The sequence below is a fragment of the Apostichopus japonicus genome, chromosome 11, assembly GCF_037975245.1.
Source record: "Apostichopus japonicus isolate 1M-3 chromosome 11, ASM3797524v1, whole genome shotgun sequence".
Taxonomy (NCBI): domain Eukaryota; kingdom Metazoa; phylum Echinodermata; class Holothuroidea; order Aspidochirotida; family Stichopodidae; genus Apostichopus; species Apostichopus japonicus.
The window spans coordinates 18,923,161-18,939,815 of record NC_092571.1 but is presented as its reverse complement, the minus strand read 5'-3'; the positions used below and the strand labels follow the sequence as shown (position 1 = coordinate 18,939,815).

Here is a 16,655-nt window from a genome sequence, read left to right as displayed (position 1 = left end):
CTGATGGTGAGAGCAAAGCATTACTTCTTCTTCTACACCGTCAATCATCCAAGTTGATGAAAAAAGGAGTGAGAAGGTTTAATGAAGGAACGTGATCCTATGAAAGTGATTGGCCGGGGATTTGCACATCTCTGTGGACATCACAAACCTCATGATCCTAACAATAGATGTAGGCAGGGATTGATACAGAAGAACGGGGGGGGGGGGGGTGATGGGGGATGGATGGGGGTTGCAAGTTAGACACTCAAAGAAAACACCAAAGACAGTTACTATATGACAAAGAATATAATATGAGATATCCAAAACGTGCAGTGATTATTTTGTAACCCTTGCTAGTTGATATTAATCTGGTCCTTAATTTATACTTTCCTTCTGTTAAAGTGATAAATATGACTGTTTTGCAAAGATAATTCAGGAACAATATAATAATGTAATATTTTTTCCTCAACAGATTCAGCAGTGCCACAGAAAGGACTGGTTCATCCAGGCAAATGAGAAGTAAACACCGTAAAAGAAGGAAGAAACCTCGCATGCCACGGGTACAAAGGGTATAATTTATTGTGCATGGCTTCACGCGGCGGCTGCCCCCTGCACACTTCATTCCTATTAGACTCGCCCCTCTCATGCTTTCATTCATTCTTATGGTAACTTGTTGAGATTTTGAAGAACTAGTAGTTGATACAATATCTTGGGAGGAAAAAGGGGAGATTGTATTAGTAGGGGTGGGGGTGGGGGTGGGGGTGGGGGGAGGAAAGGTAAGGTAATGAATGAGTGAATGTGAGATTGTTGCAAACACCTGAGATGAACACACATATTGGGAGTAAGTTATGACAGAGTTATACCTGACATGGTTACTGAAACCACTTTTGGCTTGTGGTATTATATAATTGATTCTTGGTATGTACGACCTCATATTGGCATTTAATATCATTGCATGTTATTATGTCTTTACCATTAAAAGCTTTCATTATTTCAAAACTTCTTGCTGCTGTTTCATTTTTTTTATTGAAACATTAAATATTCTCCCTGTACATAATTCATTCCTCAATCCAGCTTAAATGATGATGCATACAACATTGATTGCTTGCTTGCTTTAATTTGCAGAAAATGCTGCTAAAAGTCTTAAATACTTTAAGCTGTCTTGAAATTACCTACAAGTCCATTTTAGTTAGCTTCTTGCCCATCCTCTTCATCACTATCATATAATAGTGTAATGACCTCTACAGTATTCTGAGGGTTTGGGGTGAGGGAGGGGGGGTGAAGGGGGAATGGGAAAGTAGGTCAAGACATTTATTAAATGGAAAAGAAATTTCCGGAAGATTGGGTCATTAAGTGGTATGGAAAGTAGCTCAGAGCAGTAGAGTCCAATGAAAGCTGACAACACAACAAGTATTGTTCTATTTTAAACAATAAGAAGATTCTTGACAGAAACAGTAAAGAAAATTGACCAAAGGAGAAAGAATGGTTGCAAAGCTTGTTTATTTTACCAACTCTCATAAGATGTGTCACTTTAATATTAAAACATGGTTACAAAAATTGATATGTATCCTTTTTGTTTGTAAACGACAAAATTGATGAAATTCACTTTTGTGTGTGATTAGAAACTAACTTAGATACATTTTCATTTAGAATGGAGAGTTTGTCTTGTGGAGACAAGTAAATGAGTTCTGTAATGATCAAACTTCCTACCAGTTTGCACAGATAGTTTTATTCAGATTGCAAAGAATAACTGCCTTCTTCATAGCTTGTGCTAATTCTTTTAAAAAACTTGTGAAACATTTTGCAATTAATTTTCAATTATTCCTTGTTAATACCTTTGCATCTTATTTTCTTAATAAAGAAGTTTCCTTCAAAGCTTTAACAATCCTCAGAATATTTCCTGCATGCGCAAAAAAATCCAAAAAACCTATGATTACATGTGTGTGGTGTATGTGTGTGTGAGGTAGTATGTGTTTGAGGTACTGTAGTATGGTTACATGTGTGTGATGTATGTGTGTGGTGTGAGGTAGTATGGTTATGTGTGTTACATATTGTATGATTAAATGTTTGTTCAGTGTGTGGTGATGTAGCTGATGTGATTTAGTTTGGTTTTTGAAACTGTTAACCATTTTATCTGTTTCTCTCCTGCAGGCTTCGTCTTTTAGTAGCATCACAGATTCAACCATGTCACTTAACATAATCACTGTCACTCTTAATTTAGGTAAGTGAAGTTAACATTAATGTCAATATTTAATGTATCTGTACTGTAAGGGAACTCCATGTACCAATATATACATCTACAGACAGGAAGCTTGCATGTAACAGATTCTAAAAATTGATCTCCTGAATATCATATCAACATTGTAAACCTGTAACAAATGTTGTTTGCAGCCAGTTAGTTTTACCCAATATGATAGAGAAAAAAGCCCTATTCCAATATTCGGAATTGACAAAGGTATGAATTGTTATAAATATTAAAATGTTTTGAAATGATTCATATAGCTTTATATGTATTGTGTTTTATCATTGAGTCAACACTATCATGATATAAAGCTGTTGTAATATTAGCTGTAACCATTGTTAGAATTTGTGTAACACAATGGCTAGACATGACATATTTATCCTAAACAGAGGAGTTGATGTCTTCATCAGCCTGCATTTAAAGTAGTATTTTAGATGTTTTACATACTTAGAGTATGATGCCATCTTTACTAGCTACAGAAAAATAATTTACCACAAAATGCTTTATTCTTTATTCTTAATTCTTTTCAACTATTTTATAAATTAAAGTTGAGCTTGTGCCCTAAGTCATATCTTAATTACTGCACCAAGTTTGATCAATTTGTTATGTTAATTGTTTTTCCCTTTTATCGCACTTTGACATAAATGATACAGGAAACCATTGTGGACAGGAGTAAACTCCTTTTGAAATACGTTTCACATGTTTTAAGTTTGTTTTATTTTTTCCTATCCAGACAAAATCAACTTCCTAGGTATAAGTATTGTTGGACAGAGCAACAAAGGTGGAGATGGAGGTATATACGTTGGTTCCATCATGAAAGGGTAAGATGTCACTATCTTCTTCTCTGCTGCCTTCTCTTGACCATTCTTATTCATTTGATTTCAAGATAAAACCATTTTTTTTAAATACAGAATGGTGTTAAACACATGCATTTAAAAAACATTGCAACTTTTATCTTAAAACTATCATAAAGTGAAATAGACCATTTGTCTTGTGAATAGAAACACAGATTATCTGTCATCTTGTATCCATTGACTCTCTATGGATTATATATTATGGATAAGTTACCTTCCCTGACTTAGTGCAACACTCATCAGGCTTTGTGTTCCCAGTAAACAACATTTATGCTTGGAGAGATATTTGCTGTTTCCTGTAAGTATTGTTTCATAAACAAATCTCTGCTTTGTGACATCTCAAAGCTTCAAAATGGAGGTCTGATGTTAAATCAGCAGTACACTGTCCTTTGAATATGTATATTGTTGGCTGTGTCATTTCGATAAAGTGATTTCGATAACATCCTAGAAATGGTCAAATAGTGGTAAAACTCAGTAAGATATTCCTTTTTGCTGCTATCTTTACAGTGGAGCTGTTGCTGCTGATGGAAGGATTGAACCTGGCGATATGATCTTACAGGTTAGAGGAACAAGCAAAGATAAAAATGATGCAATATTAAATATCATAACTGTGTGTTGTAGATTGGCTTGACCAGCCATATTGCATTTTGATTGAATTGGATTGGATTGTATTTGATTGGATTGGAGTGAATTGACAGAGTATTCTTGAAATTTTGTTTTGTAACCTTGTTCGTGTGATAACCACTCATATGCAAAAGTGTCTGGGCAACAGAACTTCACCATCAAATAAAATCAGTTATTAACATGGATGTAGTAGAAAGAACTGGAGAGTTCTAAGTTTGGACAATAACAATCTTATTTGTAGCTATACCCAGTAGCTGTAATAAAATACTGTTAAATGGACAAGAAGAACTCAAATAGCTGTCTGGGGTGAGATGATATGTTGATTATGTGTAGAAACCCTTGAATCCTGGGGACAGTTAACTGGGCAAGTTCTGTGAGGCATTCTGCAAATGAAATCATCAACAACGTGTGTGGAAGGTGTACAGCTGCAAACAGACATGTGCATGGTACAAATGGAATTGTGATTGGTCAATGTTTGGGAATGAGACTAGAACCTCACTGTAAAAGTGAAGCAGTAATGTTCCATCATACTAGATTATACTATTTTATCTTCTCCTATAATTATCTCTAAATACTGGATACATGTCTGTCCTTCCTGTGGAATCATGTTTGCTTGATATTAACATATCTTCTTCTAGTTAAATGTGAGTGTCTCCCTCTAAGTTAACTTCATAACCTCAGTTGGTTTAGTCTATTAGGACATGTTAGGATAATGACCCCATGATGATGATGATGATGGTGGTGGTGATGGTGGTATTTTAATTCTGTCATTCCTCTCTGTTTAAATTGGACTACAGCAGACATGATGTCTTCATATTTGGTCTGCTTATTTATTTGACAGGTCAACGATGTTAGTTTTGAGAATATGAGCAATGATGATGCTGTCAGGGTACTGAGGGAAGCAGTTCATCAACCAGGGTGAGTTGCAATTTATTTATCATGTTCCTATGGTTACAGTGTTGCCATGGTGACAACCAACTGGCCTAAAGCTACCTTTACAGATATCAGTCTTTAATTTTGGTTCAAAAGGAGAGCAGTTTGTGTGAATGTCAGGGTCTATCTTTCTGTTCCTTGGCATACTTTGTGATTTATGGTCAAAATGTTAATATTTCTATGTAAGCGATGCTAGAAATCTTGATGTGACTATTGGTGAAAATTTCAAAACAGAAATCAGGGTTGATTTTGTGATGTGAATTGGTTTGTGATGTAACCAGTTTTCATGCTTATATATAACATGGAGTATGTTAACCACTCTACTGATATGAACGTTACCATATTACTGTTAGTTTACATTGACACATTAATGTTGGTTTACATTAACAAGTTACTGTTTGTTAACATATTACTGTTTGTTTACATCAACACAATTACTGTTGGTTTACATGGACATAATACTGTTGGTTTACATGGAAATATTACTGTTGGTTTACATTAACATATTGCTATTAGTTTACATGAACATATTGCTGTTAGTAGGGTTGGGCGATATATCGAAAATTATTATTATCGCGATAATTTTTTTTCAAGACGATATTTTTTGAGGATTGAACAAATGACGATAATTTCTTGTGAAAGAAATTTGAAATAAATGTGGAAAAAATGGGATTATCCTTTCTCCGTTTTGTGTAAATGTTATTCTAGCATTCTATGGTTAAGAAAGTTGAAAAGAAATAAAGTTTATCAACTTCATTTATTGCCTTTTGAACTTCGTAAAAAACCCGTTCTTTACAACATTGACGGTATAGAGAAAAAAAACAATTACCAATTGTGTACGAACAGTAAGTTGGTACACCTTTCAAATTTTACGAAAGATCGAACAAAATTCTTTCAAAAAATTCACGCGAAACTGGCATATCGTGCTAAATGCAACTAATGTCATGTAAACATGGCTCTAGTACACCCATTTATGAATAAACCAAAAGACCACATCTAGTGTTAAGTGGGGGAAAAAGAAAGTATTTTCTAGAATTTCCCCCCAAAAAAGGAAAAATTAATATCCTAACATTGATAAGTGTACAGTAACTAGCCTAACCATGCACTTCGTCGGTTACGGATCTCACGTAACAATAAAAACAACTAATTGTGTTTTGCGAAGTTGACGTTTTCTACAAGGACCTGGAAACAATATTTAGCATTTAGTTAATCATGCCAAATGGCCTAAAACATGGTATTACAAGGTTTACTTTCATAAAGATGGCCATACTGTAGCTATTGGGGCCTTGATATCGTGCTAAGTCTGTATGGTATAGACTGTGCCTCGTGTATCATGGGGAATAGATCGGTTTGTTCATGCGGAAGAGCCGGTTGGCTTGAGGTGTGTTTTACTTACCTTAATGTTACAGGGATATTTACCTACTTTTCTTGAACGTCTAAGATTATATTTCGCATAACTTTACCGATCCTTTACTGACTGACCGAATTAATTCTAGAGTGCAGCCAAAATAGTTTACTCCATGAAAACTTTATTGGAAACGTGCCAAAAATGTTAACAAACAGGTGTTAGACAGGGGGTTGTTTGGCAAGGTACCTGGGAAAATTCGAAGCACATGTAGCCTATCGTGATATATAAGTAGGGGTAAACACTGCAGTTGTAAACTGATGTACGTATAGTGCACGCTGTTCATTGTTAGGCAGTCTAGAAACGGGGCTTAGCCGAACGTAGTTAGTTTCATAATATCGACAGTTTTGTAAGTTAAACTTTTTGAAGATTGTAAACTGATTAAATCTCTTTTCATTTTATCACATAATATAGCTTCTCTCACTTGTCATTTTAAAATTTTCATCAGTTTCGTGACAATTTAAATTCAAAAAGTTGTCAGTATTTTGAATCCTCAACTGCGACACGCAAAAATACTAAAATTTTCAGAGGGCCCTCGCCCCCTGGACCCCCACAAGGGGTTCCACCCCTTGACCCCACCGGGGTCCTAAGGCGGGCCCCTTGATCCCACGCCATTATGCTCGCACGCAACAGGGGTTGGTGTGTTCGCTGCGCGAAAACAGCAATGGAAATCGGCAGCTGTTTTTAGTGTGTTCGCGAACACACTAAAAACAACAAGGAAAAAATTATCGTAATTATCGAAATATTGCGATAATTTTTGAACTATTTATCGTGATGTTATAAAGCAAATATCGCCCAACACTAGCTGTTAGTTTACATGAACATATTACTTTTGGTTTACATTAACATATTACTGTTGGTTTACATTAACATATTACTGTTGGTTTACATTAACACATTAATGTTTGTTTACATTAACAAATTACTGTTGTTTTACATTAACATATTACTGTTGGTGTACGTTGCTATGCATTTAATGCAACACTCATATTTGACAACTTGTTTCTTCTTTGTTTGTTTCCACAGTCCAATCAAATTAGTTGTTGCCAAATGTTGGGATCCTACACCTAAGGGTTACTTCACCATTCCTAGAAGTGAGTCTCAACTTCCTCTCATTGTTGTGCTTGCTCTTTGGTTATGTTGTTACGTCTTTCCTACAGCAGCTGATTCTGCTTGTAATGCACCTACGCAATGCATATATACTTAATGCATTGTAGTACATACATACACATACACACAAACATTCATAAATGATTATGTTATAGACACATGGTTAAGTTCCTGATTCTTGGTTACATTTCTTAAAATATATTTTGACACTTATTCTATATTTGCAACACAATCTAGCATATGTGTATATGTAGATCTAGCCTAATTGACATAACAGAATCTGGGCTGATGTTATGATCAAGTTACTAGGCACACTACTGGTTGATTGCACATGCCATGCAGGATTGTAGTAACAATGCACTAGTACTGTGGGTGGTACTATGCAGTGGGCCTTTAAGACTGTAGTAATAATTTTAATTTAGTAACCAGACTATATCATAAGGAGATGTCACATAGATTATCTCATGTTAAAGAGTAGGAATGATGAGTTGGAATTCACCTTCATTTGAAATGACTTGCTATTCTGCAATGATTCTGGGGTTATGTAGCTCTGTTAAATGTCAGCAGTTCTTATAAGGGGTTCTCTTGTTTGAGCTCATGTTAAAGAGATGGAATGTAACTCCCTTGAAAATATGGGCTGTTCCTATGTCCTTCCTAGCCATGCTTGTCACCGAAATGTTTTGGCTAGTGATCCAAACAGGATTGTAACTAAGGCTTGGGCTAAAAGAAGATAAAAAATACGATTTGAACTTGAGAGGTTATTGTTGCTATCAAATTGGACTACTCAACCCTGAGAGTTGATGACATGCTGGCAGTTTGCCTTCATTTGTTTACATTCAAGATCTCAGAGCAACCCACTGGTGACAGCTTCTGTTCTAATAATGCCAAGGGTGTCTTATTGGTATGGAGAGACCTGCATACCAAGACTTGCTTGTATTAAGATCAAATATTAAATATGGCAGTACTGGAAGCAACATGTCACTCATAATTCTTCTGTTGATTTTGAAGTGCTCCTCATTTAAAGAGGCTGCTTACAGAGGCTGTTTGTCATTGATCATGATCCCACATTTTAATCTTCATTCGTAGGATTTATGAGAGTGTTCCGCCACTCTGTCAAGATTGTTCTGTCTTGATTTACCAGATTTCCTCAGCCATGGGGCTCATTGACCCCTTAATTGTTGGTAGCATTCTTGCTGAAAAAATGTCATCCTCTTATGTTTATTGTATTTCAAGTTTTGTCACTTTGGTGAAGAAATTGAAGGTATCTTGTGTTAATGTGATCAGAACTGAATTGAACAAGCTCTCTGATGTTGGATATGCTCTTTGATGGAGCTCTCCTCTTTGATGGAGTTTTATGATGCACTTGCAGCATTTTAAAAATTAAAACATATAAACATAGGTCTTCCTCTGTGTCCTGACCATTTAACAGACTCTTTTGTTGTCTCCCTCTGTGTCCTGTGTCATATCCCTCTGTGTCCTGACCATTTAACTCTGTTGTCAACCTCTTGATGCTGATTGGTGTCCACAAGATGTCAAATACTTCTCAACTCAATACTTGATGTCAGCGATAGTTTATGAGTCTTGTTCCATTGTTCAGATAGTGATAAATCTGCATCGCGGGGAGTCCTAGTAACATTCCATTATCATATACCCTGTGTTTGTAATCTTAATGAATATTCATTGAATATTTACCACAATGGCATCATGCTCGCTATAAGTCACGTAATGGTATCTTACTTTTCTTGTGGTAGGTGAGCCAGTTAGACCCATTGATCCTGGTGCGTGGGTCGCACATACAAATGCCATGAAAGGTAAGTTTTTTAACAACTTTGCCATTTTGTGTTTGATTGCAAAACTGACTGAAATTCTTTAAGTTTCATAAAACAAAAAAAATCTTGATAAATATTGTTATTCAAAATTAAAGTTAAATAATAAATGGTTTGTGGTTTGGAAATGAAATTGCAATGGAGGTATTGTTTGTTTGTTGTTTCAGTCGTTGACTATCAGAATAGAGGTGGTGCCCTCAGTCCTTCCATGACTTCCATGACATCATCATCGATCTCAAGTTCATTACCGGAATCAGAAAGTGAGTATTAAATCTATGAATATTTATATCCAAGGAGAGGACATACCCACTATATAGGCCTTGGCTGATAGAATTTAAAGCTCTGTGTGATTCAGTTCTGAAAACTCCAAGGAGGGACCAGGGAAGGGGATGGCCCAGAAGTGGTACTGCCAATTTCTGCACCAGTTAACACTGGTCTGCATGGCCCTCTCCCCCACCCATCTAATCTCAAACCTATGTTGGTTCCCTGAGATTAGCATATTTGATCCCACAGAAGAATATTTTTGCCTTTAGTATTTACATGATTGAAGGTGCGGTAGTTAAACATGCTCAGAGGTGCTGTAAGTATACATAATCAGAGGATGTCAAGGTACACCCACTTACACCCTTATTGTATTCTATTTGTTCAGACTTTTGCAAACCTACATTTTCAGAGCTACTGTAGTTAAGGCTAATCAATTAAGAGATAGTTGGTCCATCTTCAGATGTAAGTGTTTGTTCTAGTTATGATGGATCTTCTCTCTGGCCATGAAATATAAATGCCGGTTAGATATGATATATTCATTTTTGTTTTTCTTTACCTGTAGGGGGTTTAGAAGAATATACTAAATTAACTATCAACACAGATATGGCCACAATAGCCAGAGCAATGGCAGTCCCCGACTCTGGCCTCGACATCAGGGACAGAATGTGGCTCAAAATTACCATCCCAAACGCTTTCCTAGGTAAGTTGATGTTATTAACGAGATTTTCAATGAGCTCTTCAAGTATTGATATTCATTGTTTACATGTTCATCCAATTGTCACTTTTTTTTACGAATTAAATGTATGTAATATATAAGCTTTAACTAAAAAATTGCATCGTTCTGTGGTGTCACAGCTTGGTTATGTAATTGTTGATGTTGTCTTAAAGTTGACGTGAAGAAATCAATATTTGGGAATAAAAATCTCCAGTCTTGAAGTTACCCAACAGTCTGATTCTTGTTAGACCAGTTAAACAGCATTAGACAACATCTAACACAACTTTATGAAGCTGTGTTGTGTAGAACCTGTAATCTTCAAGGAGCTCCTCTGTGTTTCAGTAGTTAATATTTTGCAGATTGCAGAAGTTGTATCTCTTAAAGAGAACCAGTGTTGTTAATATGTTAATATTATTTCCTTTCCAAGAATCAACAGTCCCCATGTCCTTTATGAGTACAACCCTCCTTGCCTTAATATAGATACACACATACACAAGCAAACATAATAAGAGTAAAAAACATAAAATGTTGTTTTCACTCTCCGGCAGGTTCTGACGTAGTTGAATGGCTATTCCAACACGTTGAGGGCTTTCAAGACAGAAGGGATGCTCGTAAATATGCATGCAACCTGCTCAAGGCAAACTTTATCAGGCACACTGTCAATAAAATCACCTTCTCTGAACAGTGCTACTACGTATTCGGAGATCTATGTGGCAGTAAGTGACAAGCCTTCCCTTTTACATTCTTTATGCTGGTTGGGAGGCATTGGGGGTGGGTGGGGGGAGGTGGTGATATTGTGTTTGTAGGGGTCTCATAAGGCAAAACATACTTTTCTAGTTATTAGGAGAGAAGTAAACACAACCTTGGATGATGAAGTAGCTGTTTTAGGGAGTGTTTCATCGCTTGCATTCTATATATTAGATTAATACATTGGTATGATTTGCTTCATCTTTCCAAGGAATTGGTAAGATCCAGTGAGTACTTTCATCTTCAACTGTTTTGTATTTTTATCATCTTTTCTCATAAAATACCATCAAGACAAGTCTCTTGTAGCACCACTCTGATTAAAGGCAAGTGTACAGATATGGTTGGTGGTCAGCTCAGTGTGTCATTATGGCAGATTAATAATTAACAGACAATTAATTGTTGTATTGTCTCTTGTAGACATGGCAGCTCTGTCGCTAGGAGATGATGCAGAAGCTGACCAGGATACCTTAGGACCTCTCCCTCACCAACCTCCCCATTGGCTACCTCCAGGTGGTACCGTACCCTACCAGCAGGCACCCGTCACCACTGGTTATACCAGCTTTGATAGTCAGAGTTACACCAGTTTTGGAGGCACCAGCATTGGAAGTGGCAGTGGAGGTAGGCTGATATGATTATTGAAATATTGGATATGAATATTCATTGGAAATATGAATAGTATTTATGTAAACTAGTTGTGTGTAGATGTTTGATGCCACTGGATGTGCTCTGAATATGCTCAGTGGAGATGCTGTGTGATGATGAAAGTTACACATGGTTAATACTCAGAATAAGAGAGATAGTCATGAATATTCAGAGAAGAATTAAATGCATTGAAAATACTTAGTAGTTGATTGTAGTCATTAATAATCAGGTTTTGGGTAAGTTTATTTTACTGATGTCACAGCGCTATTGCAAACAGGAGACAGTCTAGGAGCTTTGTTTACATCTGGACTTTTCATTTGTCAATCTTTGTGAAGGGGAATAATACTTGCTCATGATTTTATCATATTGTACTTCACATTAGTGTGCTTTAAGTAAAAAAATAATACTTTAGACCTTCATGGTTGATATCGCTTTGGTGGTGTGTTGTGAAATGCAGAGCACTGTTTTAAGTTGTCTCACTTGAAGCAACAGCATCAAGATCACATGCTAACAGTCTCGATGATGCAAGGGGTCAGGGGTTCAGAGTGGATCAAGTTGTGTTTGGTTTTTGTGTCCAGCCTCTCTTCCTTAGATGAACTAACATTAAAAGGAAGTAAAATATTAATCTTTGTGAGTTAAAAGTGAATCAGGGATTGAATTCTTGCTGATGTGATGTAAAAAGGAAATAAACCTGTGTGAGTTGAGGGTGTTACATCAGTTGTAAAGGAAATTAATCAAACTGTTTTTGTTAATGAGGTACAACCAATGCCTGACCTCTCTGTACCGGATGCGGACTGTCTTCTACCAGTAAAGTATTATTACAAAGTTGATATTTTGCTTTCGTTCCAGGGAGTACAGGCTCTACTCACAGCCAAGAGAGGAAAGAAGCAGCCAAAGCGAGGAGTAAAGGTAGTTCAGGAAGCGGTAACGACTCAGACCAAGCCTCCATCATCAGTGGCAGCCGAGCTCCCAGTCAGTTAGGTGATGGATCCACCAGAGGCGAGTTACCCCCTCCTCATCCTCCTCCTCATCCTCGTCAGCTTGGCCTAATGACTGAAGACTTGTCTGCGAGTAGACAGTCCTTCCGAATGGCTATGGGCAATCCGTCAGAATTCTTTGTGGATGTCATGTGACAATAATATTCCTAGTCATTAACAACCTCTGTGAGTTTGCCAAAGCAAAATCTTACTGGCCAAGATCACTTCTTTCAAAACAATTTTTGGTGGTGACTAGCAGAAACACTTCTGATTTCATCTTGTTTTTCACCTTTTTATGTCGAGGCATGACGAGATTGAAGTATCCTTCCTTCTTTAGAATTGTTTGACAAAATGAGAGCATCTCCCAAGAATGCTTTGAAAGTGATGTTTGAATTCAAACTATAACCCATCATTTTCATGGTAGTGATAATATCCATTCTGAGAGTTTCCTGTGGAAACCACTCTTGTCTGTTTATATAGAATGTATGTGTTCTGTCATTCTCCATGGAAACACACTCACATGATAATTAGGGGTGTAAAAATGCACCACATAATATTGTTACAACAAATAAAATTGAGGTCACATTACAATTTATATCCTCTTTACTCCAATTATTGGCAATTCTGCTCTTTCGAGATTCATTAGCCAAAGCAAAATTTCTCAAAAACATATTGGAAACTCACAAAATACAGTATCAAAGGAATTCTGGCGACCTAAAGCCTCCTTCATTAATTTGGCATTCCATGTAATGTATGCATGCACAGCTGTTGCATATGCAATAATCACTAAACTGCACATAACCATGCTCATCATCATCATCACGTTGTCATATTTCGTTTGTCTCCACTAACATTGTTTCGTTTCCTCGTTGGCAAAAGTGTTTTTAAACATGTAAAAAGCTCATATCATAACTAAATGTGTCTTTCTAAGAAGAGTATTTGATGGACGTCTCATTAGCATATAAGATTGGGGATTTATACAATGAGAATATTAAATGAAGACTTATCCAATAAGAATATTAGATGGGGACATGTTTGATATAAGTATTAGATGGGAACATCTCATAAACGAGGCAACAACCTCCAATATGAGGCAACGACCTCCAATATGAGGCAACGACCTCCAATATGAGGCAACGACCTCCAATATGAGGCAACGACCTCCAATATGAGGCAACGACCTCCAATATGAGGCAACGACCTCCAATATGAGGTAAGATTACCTCCAATATGAGGTAAGATTACCTCCAATATGAGGTAAGATTACCTCCAATATGAGGTAAGATTACCTCCAATATGAGGTAAGATTACCTCCAATATGAGGTAAGATTACCTCCAATATGAGGTAAGATTACCTCCAATATGAGGTAAGATTACCTCCAAAATGAGGTAAGATTACCTCCAAAATGAGGTAAGATTACCTCCAAAATGAGGTGAGAACCTCCATAGTGGGTAACAACCCCTTTGTGCTATATGAAATTTCTTTCATCAAACATTACAAGAAAATAAGCTTGAAGATGAAAGGGTATAAATTAAAAACAACCTCATTGCTTCAGACACTCATGTAGGAGAAATGAAGCATTAGCAGCCTTTAAAAGTAAAACTGTGCCAAATATAGTAAAAAAATAACCAGAAGCAACCATTATCGCTAATCACTTTCACACTTTTGTTTTCTCACAATTATTATTTCTTTTGCATTTCTTTTTGCATGTGATTCTGCAAATATGTAATAATTTTCAGCTTCCAGTCTCCCGCTTTTCTTTAATTCATTATTAACACTTATTTTGTATCCAATGCATGTAATTTGTTGCAATTATATGAATTTTATAGTCAAGCAGTGCTTTTATTTCAACTTGTATGTATCAGTGACTGTATTGCTACAGGTTAAATGTTGGGATGGGGGGGAGACAGGGAGAAATGGGGGGGGAGGGAAAGGGGGAGGAATTTGAGAGGCAGGTTGAAGGATATCAGGGCCATTGGAGATGACCAAATATGAATTTTTCCCAAACCATAGCCTCACTATGAGAAGTGAGTGGAAGGGGGCATGGGAAGAGGAGGTGGTAATGGGCATTGTGAAGGGTCGAGCAGATATCTGGAGGTAGTTATGTACAGCTCTAAGAAAGATTTAATATTTCATATAGAGAAAATTGATATATTGTATGGTATCCATCTTACTCAAAGATGATGCTAGTACAGATCAAAGAAGATAATTTTGCTTTACAGAAGTTAGCATTTAAGATAATATGATTGTTTCTTTACATGGGGAAATTTGATCAAATATGTTATATTGGGGGTGGGGTGGGGGATATGGTATGTACCTAGGTTGGATGTGCATAGTAGGTATGAGTTGCTTTTATGATTAGCTGTCTGGGCTGATTATTCATATTTTGGGAGAAGATATAGTTGATAGTGTACATGGTAAACAATGTAAGGTTTCGTAGCAATGAAATACCTACTGTCAAGACCAAGCTAAACACAGGAAGAGTCATGTGGGAAGTATGTGAACAAAACACCATAAGAGACTGAGAACCAACTAGAAACAACCAAATCAAGGAGTCTTATAAAAGGAAATATAAGGAGATCTTCTAAGAAATTTATCTTAAAAAGATCTTTGACAAAAGGTTTCACAGAAAAAATATCTTCTAAACAAAGCAGGGCAAAAATATTATGGGTGCCAAAAGCCTAACATTGATTGTGAACTATATAAGAAATGCAGATGTTTCATTAATAACAACTTAATTTATTTTGAAGAATTAGTTGTTGATCAATTAGCAATAGTTAAGTTCAGTGGATTTAAGTAGTGTCAGAAGATGTTCTTTAATTCCAGCCTTGTCCAGCAACAAAAGGATGGGCCTTTCATCCTGAAAAATCTACTGTTTTGCCATGTCAAACAGACTTTCTAAATGAAAATTAAATCCAAAGTTAGCTAAGATGGTTCATTATTGCCCACCATTAGCTACTAGTCCATTAGGAGGTGGTGTTAGCTAAGATGGTTCATTATTGCCCACCATGAGCTGCTAGTCCTTTAGGAGGTGGTGTTAGCTAAGATGGTTCATTACTGCCCACCATTTGCTGCTAGTCCATTAGGAGGTGGTGTTAGCTGAGATGGTTCATTACTGCCCACCATTTGCTGCTAGTCCATTAGGAGGTGGTGTTAGCTAAGATGGTTCATTACTGCCCACCATGAGCTGCTAGTCCATTAGGAGGTGGTGTTAGCTAAGATGGATTATTACTGCCCACCATTTGCTGCTAGTCCATTAGGAGGTGGTGTTAGCTGAGATGGTTCATTACTGCCCACCATGAGCTGCTAGTCCTTTAGGAGGTGGTGTTAGCTAAGATGGTTCATTACTGCCCACCATGAGCTGCTAGTCCATTAGGAGGTGGTGTTAGCTAAGATGGATTATTACTGCCCACCATGAGCTGCTAGTCCATTAGGAGGTGGTGTTAGCTGAGATGTTTCATTACTGCTAACCATGAGCTGCTAGTCCTTTAGGAGGTGGTGTTAGCTAAGATGGTTCATTACTGCTAACCATGAGCTGCTAGTCCATTAGGAGGTGGTGTTAGCTAAGATGGTTCATTATTGCCCACCATGAGCTGCTAGTCCATTAGGATGTGGTGTTAGCTAAGATGGATTATTACTGCCCACCATGAGCTGCTAGTCCATTAGGAGGTGGTGTTAGCTGAGATGGTTCATTACTGCTAACCATGAGCTGCTAGTCCATTAGGAGGTGGTGTTAGCTAAGATGGTTCATTACTGCCCACCATTAGCTGCTAGTCCATTAGGAGGTGGTGTTAGCTAAGAGGGTTCATTACTGCCCACCATTTGCTGCTAGTCCATTAGGAGGTGGTGTTAGCTGAGATGGTTCATTACTGCCCACCATGAGCTGCTAGTCCTTTAGGAGGTGGTGTTAGCTAAGATGGTTCATTACTGCCCACCATGAGCTGCTAGTCCATTAGGAGGTGGTGTTAGCTAAGATGGATTATTACTGCCCACCATGAGCTGCTAGTCCATTAGGAGGTGGTGTTAGCTGAGATGTTTCATTACTGCTAACCATGAGCTGCTAGTCCTTTAGGAGGTGGTGTTAGCTAAGATGGTTCATTACTGCTAACCATGAGCTGCTAGTCCATTAGGAGGTGGTGTTAGCTAAGATGGTTCATTATTGCCCACCATGAGCTGCTAGTCCATTAGGATGTGGTGTTAGCTAAGATGGATTATTACTGCCCACCATGAGCTGCTAGTCCATTAGGAGGTGGTGTTAGCTGAGATGGTTCATTACTGCTAACCATGAGCTGCTAGTCCATTAGGAGGTGGTGTTAGCTAAGATGGTTCATTACTG

General features: G+C 37.3%; 1 protein-coding gene across 6 annotated transcripts in view; it reads left to right on the top strand.

The window, feature by feature from the left end:
* LOC139976338 (segment polarity protein dishevelled homolog DVL-3-like) overlaps positions 1-16,655 on the top strand; it is a 63,180-nt gene that overhangs the window by 42,498 nt on the left and 4,027 nt on the right. For 3 of the 6 annotated variants that reach the window (XM_071985022.1, XM_071985019.1, XM_071985024.1), the window contains 12 exons: positions 452-548; positions 2,131-2,200; positions 2,955-3,042; positions 3,583-3,634; positions 4,541-4,617; positions 7,064-7,131; positions 8,899-8,958; positions 9,141-9,233; positions 9,800-9,937; positions 10,501-10,668; positions 11,117-11,317; positions 12,191-12,504. In XM_071985022.1, the coding sequence (XP_071841123.1) occupies positions 452-548; positions 2,131-2,200; positions 2,955-3,042; positions 3,583-3,634; positions 4,541-4,617; positions 7,064-7,131; positions 8,899-8,958; positions 9,141-9,233; positions 9,800-9,937; positions 10,501-10,668; positions 11,117-11,317; positions 12,191-12,474 (1,396 nt within the window). In that variant the 3' untranslated portion in view covers positions 12,475-12,504. The remainder of the gene's footprint in view (positions 1-451; positions 549-2,130; positions 2,201-2,954; positions 3,043-3,582; positions 3,635-4,540; positions 4,618-7,063; positions 7,132-8,898; positions 8,959-9,140; positions 9,234-9,799; positions 9,938-10,500; positions 10,669-11,116; positions 11,318-12,190; positions 12,505-16,655) is intronic. The other 3 variants (XM_071985021.1, XM_071985020.1, XM_071985023.1) reach the window with 3 other exon arrangements.